The following is a 10,862-nucleotide window of genomic DNA, read 5'->3' on the forward strand; positions in this document are numbered from 1 at the left end:
GATATAGCATCGGTGAATTCAAGAAATCCACTATGCTGTGTGTGTGTTTCAGAGAGAAAGATTACTGATTCTGTGAGACACTGTCTCATTCATTGAAGATAATGTCGTCATTTTAACTCAGAATCCCACTAAAAGTAATAGCTCCCTTCTCGGGATCAAGCTGAACGTTTTGATACCACTTTTGTAGGTGTGCACGCAGGGTACGGGCCGCATTAACGGTGACGGAAGAAAAATAAACTATAATAATAAAGAGACATTCTATTGGGTGTAGAACAACAGGTGCCTGCCATGCGTTGCATAGGGAGAGCAGTGACTCCCATATGCAAGTCTCTGCTCTCCATATGCATTGCTATGGCAGGCCCCAACTAGTTTGGGCTGAACAAGGAGAAGTGATCTCAAAGTCCAGTCCTCAATGGCCAGTGTCCTGCAACTTTTAGATTTCTCTTTGCTTCAGCACCCCTGGTTCCAATATTACTAGCTCATTAGAAGAGCTGTGTAGAGCGTGACTGCATGTTATTGAGGCAGTTTCACTCATTTAACTAAAGCGGGTTGGACAAGGGAGTCATCTAAAGTTGGAGGAATCTGGCCCTTGAGGAAAGCAGTTTGAGGCCACTGCTATCCAGGTTCATATCTCTTAAGGCACCTTCTCTCTGAAGAGGCTTTTAGATGAGGAAGTGGCTGTGTGATTTCTAACCTCACAAAGAGGATGCCGGTACTTCATGTTTTCCTTTCTGTCATCCATCACATTGTTAACCTTGTTAAACACACTTTCCGATGTGAACTGGTTTGTTGCTATGCATGACATGGGTATGTAGGGTTAGCTAGTACACTTCACTGCTCTCCATTAGAGAGAAGAGCTCCTCTCCACTGTACCTCTTTTGGTGAATCTAGTATTGGGTTCCTTTGGTATCGTTCCACCCGTAGAGTTTCTTTCACCTTTCTACATGTCCACAGAAACTGTGCATCATGTCTACTACAAATGTCAGCCAAAGAAGAACAGTGTCCTTTCATTCCTAAAAGCTGTCATATTAAGGATTCACTTAACTGCAGCTTTAGACTGCTGATGTTGTTGCTGTGGCAACAGTAGACCTGAGACAAAGGTTGATTATTAGTATAGAAGAAGAAGACAGGCAGCATATTTGGGATTGAGTGTAGCTGTTATGTCACATGTTGTCGTCCACCGCTAATGCTTCCCTTGGTGCTTATCAGCTCCACAGGATTGAAATGCCAGATGCCTCTCTCCATCTTTGGAAGGAAAACAACAAGAAGCCGAGGCGAGGCAGCACAAATGATTGTACTTTGGGAGGACACTTGTTTCTGTGCCTGCTGAATGTGCAGCCATTACTGCCCACTCTCCCTGCTTCACCATTTCACGGTGACCTGACACCACTCAGTCTGCTCACTCCCGCTGTCTGAAAACGCTATCTTCTATTGTCTTCCCCATCCCTACTGACACATGAATGTTATTTCTTATTACAAGAACAACAGCAACCCTGCAGAGCACATTTAGCATCGGTGAAGGCTGAGCTCGGAGTTACATCCTCATATTTAGTGTTACTTCTTCTTTTTCTCCTATGATAGGTGTTCAAAACTTGATGTCAGCATCATCTGTGATACTATTATTGTCCCCACTTCGTACGAAACAATGAAAGGCTATATTACTGAGATGTACACCAAGAGCAGGGTTCCATCAGTCTATAAGTAATATAGACAGAGATTACAGTGAAATGGTGCCCTGCAGGCAGATTGTGTCTGCATTCATAAAGAAGCTGTTTATCATTTCAGCAGAGAATGGGTGATTCCTTAATCTTCACAGTGACATCACAAAGAAGAACAACACTCAACTACTTTCTGTGTTAAACATTAACACAATCACTGGCAAATGCTTAAGATACATTCACCTTGTACTAGATCTGAGTACTGGCACTGACATGTAGGGACAGATAATAGAGACTTAATATTTTAATACCATATAGGGCATTATTTATTTCAAAAATGATAAAAGTGATAATATCAAGGATTATATTGGTCCATCTATTTTCTATTATTGCTTGTAAAGTGAAAAAAAAAACATTTGATTGTATTATTTTTAAGTACTACTTTTTCTTTTTGATGAATAATTTATGAAATTATAGCTAAATATACCAAGATTCAGTGAAATGAGGTCTTTCATCTATAATTCCAACTTCACCAAGAACTTTTTGGCATTTAGGACCAAAAGGTTCAGCTTCGGTCTCATGTTTGCGGTTTTCCTCTTTGCTCTTTTTATTTTGTAGCACTATTTATACTGAGCTGAAATCACTCATGTAAGTGCATTCTTATTTGCTGAGCCATTTGGTTTCGTTGGGAGTATTGGAGTATCAGGAACTGAAAACGATTTTTTTGTCTTCCACACTTTTCAGATTTTTCTTTTTGCTATACTGTTTCACCAGATCCCATATTGGATCTGGTGAGGAAAGGAACCATTTTAAATATTCCTTTGTTCCCACCCCCTTCAAAATTTAGAATCTAATTTTTAAGTAGATGGTACACTGAGACATGGAAGGTGTATAATAACTTGTTTTGTTGTTTTAAACTGCTGTGTATGTAGTCTAGGTTGTTTACTTTTTTTTCTTTTAGCTGTTTATATTTATGTTGTGTGTATTTATTGTCTATTTCGGCAGCTGCTCCTATGCACTCATATCCTGAAGTCCCCTAGGGGGCAATAAAGTCCATTTTTTTTCTATTCTATTCTGTAAAGCTCCAATGTAATAATCTTCTCTCCCTCTCTACCTCAGGAACTGGGACTTTTGGTCGAGTCTTCCTTGTCAAGGACAAGAAAAGCAAGGCCTTCTTTGCACTAAAACAGATGAAGATTTCTGACGTGATCCGGCTGAAGCAGGAGCAGCACGTCCACAACGAGAAGGAGGTGCTGACAGAAATCAGCCACCCTTTTCTCATCAGGCTGTGAGTCCACTCCCAGCACATCACATCTCAGGCAAACTGCTTCATGAACAAAGCAGCAGCTGGAGTACAGTCCGATGGAACACATAATGAAGAATTCTAAAACATTTTTGCACCAATACAAAATCAGCTGCGATCATAACTATTGATACACCAATCCACTTTTTAAATGTATGATACAGATATCTGAGGTTCAGTGTCGGCCGACACCACTTCAATATTTTTATCTGATGTGATGTATTTTTTTAAAGTCAGATATAAATGTACAGGACTACACATTTATTTAACTCTGCACCAGTACAACACACTTAAATACATTAATAGCTTCACAAGCTAACAAAGTAGAAACAACAACTTTAATTTGTTCAGTCAGTGCAATTAGGAGTATAACAGCCAATATCAATTAAATAATAAAGAAACTGACTGAAACTGCCTACCTTGGTCAAACATGAAAACATAAACCAACACACTTTTTTTCAAATGGCTCAGAAAGTGCAGTTAGAAATTCTAAATGTAATGTAAAATAAATAAATAATAAAATCATGATGTCAGACAGAATACGAAGCATAGAATTAGACTGAATAGATTTGCCCTTATGGATGGGGCACATTGTCACGATACCCCATCTACACTGTTTTCAGTTATCGGGACCAATACAGTTATTAATATCAGGTCGCTGCATCTCTGGTCAGAACATGGGCAATTTTCACTGCAGATGACAGGTTGTGTCCTTATGAACAAATGTATTTGGTGCTCTGTGTTACCTGGTGCTAAGATGACTTGTCTGCATCAGACATGACAGTTTGTCAGAAGTTTTTTTTTTTTTTTTTTTTTTTAGGAGTTAACATTTGGTTAGGTCATTTTATGCTGCATAGAGTTGAGAGCTGTTATCTATTTCCTCCTCCACAGTTGGGTGTAACCCTCTGATCTAATCTGATTTCATCTCTCATCAGACAGCACTTTACCCCCTAACTGCATAATCAGCCTTGACATTTTCCGACAGCTTCTGGACTCACCATGACGATCGCTTCCTCTACATGCTGATGGACTACGTCCCAGGTGGAGAGCTCTTCAGCTACCTACGCAGTCGCGGGCGATTCAGCAATGCCACAGGCCTCTTCTACACCTCTGAGATTGTATGCGCCATTGAGTACCTTCACTCTAAAGAAATAGTCTACAGAGACCTGAAGCCTGAGAACATCCTGCTGGACAGTGAGGGACATATCCGCCTTACTGACTTTGGCTTTGCTAAGAAGCTATCTGATAGGTAAGAGACATAAAGAATCCATATATGTATAAAATAATAAAGAATGTCATCAGCAGGTGGTGATCTTTGGTTTAGAAGAAGGTCTCATGTGATGGGTTAACTGGGTAAATTATCTTATTTTTCACTCCTCCTGATGATATTCTTATATGAAAAACTTTACAGAACAGTAAGCTAAGGTCAACCTGCTTCCTCTGTGTTTCAATAGGACTTACTAAAAGTTCTACTAAAACACAGAGCACAACTGAATGTTGTGCTGCACACAACATTCAGTTATTCTCACACACACACACACACACACACACACACATTTGCATACTGATGGTGGCATGCCACTGGACTGTAGCTCCAACTCCGGGGCAAACTCTACCACCATCACCATCAAAAAATCACAATAATCTGAGAAGTAGTCATAGTCATAGTAGCCCTTCCAGTTGATCCTCATGCAGTTTTGATACGTTTGAAACCTGGTTTTAATATTTCATAGGTCTGGATGAGAAAACAAAAAATTAAGTTATGAAAAACCATAACATCTAAATATCTGACTTTGTTTCAGTTGTTGACTATTTTGGTTTTTGAATTGGATTCTAAACCAGACAGGGACATTTCATTGCTTTTATGATCTCTCGATTCCTTATATTTCAGGTTTTTTAAATACACAAGCTTTTTGACTTGGGTTTGGTTTGGCCATACATGTTTTTTTTTTTTTTTTTTTTATTAAAGGCATATTAATGCATATTAATGTTTACACTGGGTGAGTGAGGAGGCTGGGAAACAGCTGGCTTATTAGTGAAAACCCTGATTTGTTTGATCAGCAAAATGTTGTGCTTGACAAACAACCCAGTGTTTGCAGTCTATCTGGCACATTTACAAGTGTGATGAATATGTATATTGGAGGTGGGCGATATGGACTTGAAGTGTTATGACAAACTTTTGTGGCATTATTATGATAACAATAAGTGACTACGAAGTAGCTACTTCTTTTTCAGGTAAGTGCATGGCTGTGACTGCAATCATAGCCCCACCAACACTAATAATGCTCTTGAAAAACACAAGTCACAGAAGTGACATGTTATGTGCTTCTTTCCTAAAGAAGTGCTATTTGTATCACTAAACTGCACACAGGCAAATCAATGTTTATTGATGCCTTCATTGAACAAACAGTGGAGAAAATAGCAAAACTAATAATCCGAACAGAATCCCAAACCTTCATTAATTGGAATTTATAAGGAAATACTTTAATTTTTACCATAATAAGAAATTTATCAAGATAAATGATAAAAAGATATATCAATATTTTTCTGTTTGCTAAATGGTAGAGATTTATTTTTACGTCTAATGCCAACGTTTTCAGAAATGTTGCCAGTATTTGGTACAATTGTTGGATTTGGTTGCCCTTAAGTCATTTTGTGACTAATCTGGTTGTATGCTGAAGGACATTATCCACTTGAAAGTCACATTTATTTTCAGAGTTTTGCTTCCTGGCTGATGAAGTGTACCAATCCCTTGTGCAGTATGAGGCTTCCACCTCCGTTCTTCATCGTTAGGTTGGCGTTTTGAGGCGACAGAAGCTTATGAAGTCATGAAAACATCACCTGGGTTGTCCTGGACAGTGAGAAAAAAAAAAGAAATAGTGTGTTATTTCATCTTGCATGTAAAAAGACCAGAGTTTGGAGGCTGAAGTCTTCTGTCATACTGGACGGCATCACTGCAGTTGTCAGAGTAGTTGAGTCAAGGTTGTTACCAGCAACAAGACAGCATGTGAAAGCTTCCTTTGTTGCTGCTTTTCATACATCACTTCTGAATATAGTGTCCTCACAGAATGGCTCTATTCACTCTGAATGCTTGGTCGACATTGTTACTCTGTCTTTAACACCGAACATAGTTCTGTATGTAACCCTTCATCCACTGTCAGTTTACATCACCACTCAGATACAGCAGGGCTTGCAAAGGGTAACTGGGAGGATCAGTAGGTGGAACAAAAGGTATAAGGAGGAGTGTGTGACTGTGTGTAGGGTGAGGACAGATAGCTGACTGTTTTAGTACACAGAGATGTTACTGGATTGTGACACAGCCTTTCTCAGCTCTCCATCAGCAGTGTGTGGGGCAGCTGATGAATGCCAACTGAGGTTACTCAGTTCTCGGCTCAGGGTGTTGGAAGTCTGATTGATTGTCAGTAGAAAGCAGCAGCAGCAGCTGTCATCGTCACCCAGTTTGTTCTCATTCTTTACATTTTTCTCAAGTTGCACTAGCCAGAATGTCTTCAGTCATATGAATGCTGTGGAGACACTAAAAAGGAAGGCGGTGAACTTAAAAGAAGTGCATAAGGAAGGTTGTGTGTTTTAGACTCGAGGTTGCCAAGTACAATCAGCAGTTTCCTGCTATTATTTAAAGGGCAAGTACTATTATAGGACCAGAAAAGGTAAAAATCTTGAAAATATAAAATATTCACTGACCTGACATTTAATCAAACTAAACCTTCCTGTTTTAGATCATTTAGGAAAATCAATCATGTCCAATGAATGCCACAATGAGAAAGAATGTTATATAACTTTCTAGAAATATGCAAGTTTAGATATGCTATAATAAATATTCCTTTAAGCATGTTGGGGAAGCTCATGTCTTTGTGACCTGTTTAATTCACAACATTTGAGTTAAATGGAGGTCAACCTGTGACTGTATTTTATGCAGCAACTCAAATAAAGTTAAAACTGTTATGTTGTGTTCAGGCATATTGACGATTGTTACATTTGGAGTAAAAACGTTGAAGCTTGCAAGCCTCAAGACACCACCCCAACTGTTAAACACGGTGGTGGCAGCAACATGTTTTGAGATGTTATTCTGTTGCCCTTTACAAAGTAAATGGCATCATGAGAAAAGATAATTGAATGAAAATATAAAAACAACTTAAGACATCAGCCACGATTTCAAAGCTTAGACAGTAATTGGTCTTCCAAAACGACAATAAGCATCAGCATATGTCCAAGTTAGCTACAAATGACTTAAGGACAACAAAGTCAATGTTTTGGAGTGACCATCACCGTCACTCTGACTCTGTATGTCTGTTGGCACATGTTTGACTCTGCAGCTTGACAAAACCAGCCAATCACAAACAGGTCTTTTTTTCATATCAATGTGTTCCTTGCAAATATTGTATTTGTTTGGACTATGTTTCTTTTAATATCTTTTGCTTTTAAATGTGAGCTTGCTTACATAGCTTGCTTTAAGATTCACTGTCTGCTGACTTAATTAGGATTTAACTAACATGCAAAAACAATATTTATTTTAATTATATTTTGTACAATTTGACTCTATTGTTGGTGTTTAAGTATCATCAATAATGTGTTCCAATAACATAAATGTTATCAAGCTAAGAAGAGAAACAACAGCCCTTTGAAAATGTGGATGTATTTAATCATTTCAGATTCTCATCAGCTACGTTCTAGAAACACTGAATGTGTTGAGTTCTCATTATAAAATAGATGCCATCAGACTTGCTGTCTCAGCCAACTTCCACTCCATCAATATCAGTTATAAGTTCCCTTGAAATACAGCCAAAGTTTCAGCTTAAAGTGATTTATGGGGCTTTTCTACTATTTGTCACATTTAACAGAGCAGTGAATATCTGTCTCTGCTTCTGCTTCAGTTCCAAGCATCTTGTGTCTTCTCTTCAAACAAGTTCCCTCAGAATGTGGAGCAGATGTTGTCGGGAGTGATGGTAGCTTAGGAGGGAGGAGTTCATCCTGTAACCAGTGGATTGGGTCGTGGACAAGACACTTAAAAAAGGCAGCCTGTAATTTTTGTTAAGTATTTACTGTAGAAAATTGTTGTCCTTTCAATGAACCAACATCTTGTCTTTGTTGTTAGATTTTATATTAAAACAACACAAAACTTTTGCCAGAAATATGGATACATTTTCTTTCATGGGATGTTGCTTTGGGAAACATTATACATACAAAAGCACATAGTTCCTGATCTGATGTTTTTGAACAGCTCTACAGGTTTGTATGGAATAAACCAAAATACCTGCTGAGAGGTGCAGAAGTCTCATTGACAGTTACCAGAATTATTTGATTGCAGTGATTGCCTCAAAAGGTTGTGCAACAAAATATTAAGTTAAGGGTACCATCATTTTTGTTCAGGCCTGTTTCATGAGTTTATTTTTTAAATCATTTTGTTGAAGCATGCTAGAAAAGCGATGCAAGTGTCTTGTGTTCACTATCATAAAATTTGTATTATTTTTATTATTACCTTTGTCAGATTCAAGTTATTTCTGTGACCGTTGTAGGTTTTTCTTTCATTAACCGAGGGGTACCAACAATATTGTCCACGTGTGTAATACTGGTAATCTAAGTGACAGGATTTTATGCACAAATTATTCTTGCTTCAATATAAACTGATGGAATTTGAAACGGTTTGGAACTTTATAGAATTGTTTTAAGTAAATGTACTATTTGTTTACGCTGTTTTTCTCTTATCAGTCACATAATCTAAACAGAATCTCTAAACTGTTTGAATAGAAAAATTGGTTCTGAATTGAATCGTGACTAAAACTCAAAATCAAATTGCTAGACACTTACAGATTCAGATCTGTGAGAGGAGATATTGGTACACAGCTCCACCAGTTGCAGAAAAAAGGCGTCTTCAGGATTCTGTCTGCTGCAGGTCAGCTTGATCTACAAGCTTCCGCTGCTTTGGATCAACTGGTGCCACAGGATGAAAACTCCTCCAGCACTATGAATATTTTCATTAATCTTCTCAAGACATGAATCAGGTTGAAATCATAATATGTTTTTAAATTGAAGTGGTCTGTAGTTTGTGTTCAGTGTCCTTGAAAACGATCCTCTCCAGCAAACACTCAGCCATGTCACTTCAGGACAAACTCATGTCATTAGGTAAATTAGAGGAAGAATGAGTGTGGCCTCATCACAGGAGAAAAGATTCACAGGGGAGCAGATGAGACGGTGCACTGACCCCAGCTGACATGTAAACATAATGGAGTAAGATTACATTTTCTACCAGACCGGGGGAGCAAACAGATGGGGAGTAGATAACTTTCTGATGTTCAAGTGACCCACTTATATAAATGGAGGGCAGCAGAAGAGCCATAGAGAGGAGGAACACCTGGAGGAGGCAATTCAGTGCTGCCACAGTGACCCCTGCTGGCAGACTGCTGGCACCATGCTAAACAGCCTCAGCTCATTCGTGTCTCATTTCGGCCCAGCCCACACCCACACTTTATTCCCCATGACATCAGCAGCCCCCCTCATCCTTCACCAGGACCAGCATTATTTCCATGCAAATTACCGTCACCATGGCAACTAGCCAAAAGAGGTCATTACCCAGGTGATATTGGTGGCAGACGATGAAGGGCTGGCACAGGGCCAAGTGCTCTTCATCAGAGGAGCAGCCGCTTTCACAGAGAGCCCTGCATGTTTGTTCTGCATGCACAGCTCCTGTCAGCAGCACATCATCCACTTCAGATTTCCCTGTTTTCCTCCCTCCTCACGCCTGCCAGACATGCTTCAGTTGTTGTTCACTACTTGTTTTGCCTCCTACATTCATTTGTGTTTCATTGTGAGAAGCCCCAGACCTGTTTACTCCCACCATGGCTGAGGTCCTACTGGTCTCATGGTGTTGGAGCATGTGGTGGAGCCAGGTCACATGGAACAGGCAGGAGTGTGGTGTTCACAGGACCATAGAACAGGACCACAGAGAGAGCTTCCATTGATCACAAGGATCTCTTATATTCTTGACAATATGGACAGATGGAGAGTTAAAGTGGAGCAGGAAGAGCCAATGAGATTGATTAGCAGTGCTTGCCAACAACTGTTTCTGTCATCCAGGACAGATGACAGAATATTGGAATATTTTCTCTGAATATTGAGGTGTTAAAATGTTACAACAGGGTCATGAAGCAACAGTGTTTAGCCAAAGGCCTCTTCAGATTTGTTGCAAGACTAGCTGCATTTCCATTGTGCCCAAAATGTTGTCGATATTCCGCTATTGTCAAAAAATTCGTAATTTCACAGCTGCAGTGTTTCCATTAAATAAAACCAATTAAAATTACATGTGAATAAGTTTGTTCACTCGATGAGTTATTAAAAGCATGCCGAGCCATCATCCAAAACAACTCTGTTTATGAATTGATTTTTTTTTTTTTTTTGTACAAATTACTACCTCTATCAAGCAGCACTGTTTGCTTTTGTTTGTGTTGTGGTTCTGAATAAATCATAGCAGTCAACATCTGAATCAACTGGTCAGACTTCAAAGAAAACTGAAAATCTTTGTTGATACAGAAAACCTTTTGAAATGTGCAGGCATTAATTTCCAGCGTAAGAGAAAAATTTCTATATTTTCTACCTTAATTGTGATACAGCTCGCCCTCAAAACTCTGCACTCACATTCTGAATCCTGCTTGTCCACAGATCCTTAGTTCTGTGATCATATTGAATCCCTCTCTCACAGAAACATCATTTTGAAGGATAGCAGAGAATATCTGCAAACATGCTGGGGTTTTATGAGCGACAGCACAGCTTTCAAAGCAAGCAATAAGAAAGTATGCTTCTAAATTTTAAAGGAATCTTTCCCCCAGTGACGTGCGGTGAGGTTCATTGCTGGTGAGGCACTGACTTATGACTTAGACACCACACAT

General features: G+C 39.1%; 1 protein-coding gene across 2 annotated transcripts in view; it reads left to right on the forward strand.

The window, feature by feature from the left end:
- LOC106940975 (cAMP-dependent protein kinase catalytic subunit PRKX-like) overlaps positions 1 to 8,107 on the forward strand; it is a 29,407-nt gene extending 21,300 nt beyond the window's left edge. For both annotated transcript variants that reach the window (XM_015023876.1, XM_015023875.1), the window contains exons 3-5: positions 2,778 to 2,946; positions 3,947 to 4,210; positions 7,854 to 8,107. In XM_015023876.1, coding sequence (XP_014879362.1) covers positions 2,778 to 2,946; positions 3,947 to 4,210; positions 7,854 to 7,923 — 503 coding nt within the window. In that variant the 3' untranslated portion in view covers positions 7,924 to 8,107. The remainder of the gene's footprint in view (positions 1 to 2,777; positions 2,947 to 3,946; positions 4,211 to 7,853) is intronic.
- Positions 8,108 to 10,862: the final 2,755 nt, after the last annotated feature.

The sequence above is a fragment of the Poecilia latipinna genome, unplaced genomic scaffold (assembly GCF_001443285.1).
Source record: "Poecilia latipinna isolate Pla-1442-1.1 unplaced genomic scaffold, P_latipinna-1.0 Scaffold3439, whole genome shotgun sequence".
Lineage (NCBI taxonomy): Eukaryota > Metazoa > Chordata > Actinopteri > Cyprinodontiformes > Poeciliidae > Poecilia > Poecilia latipinna.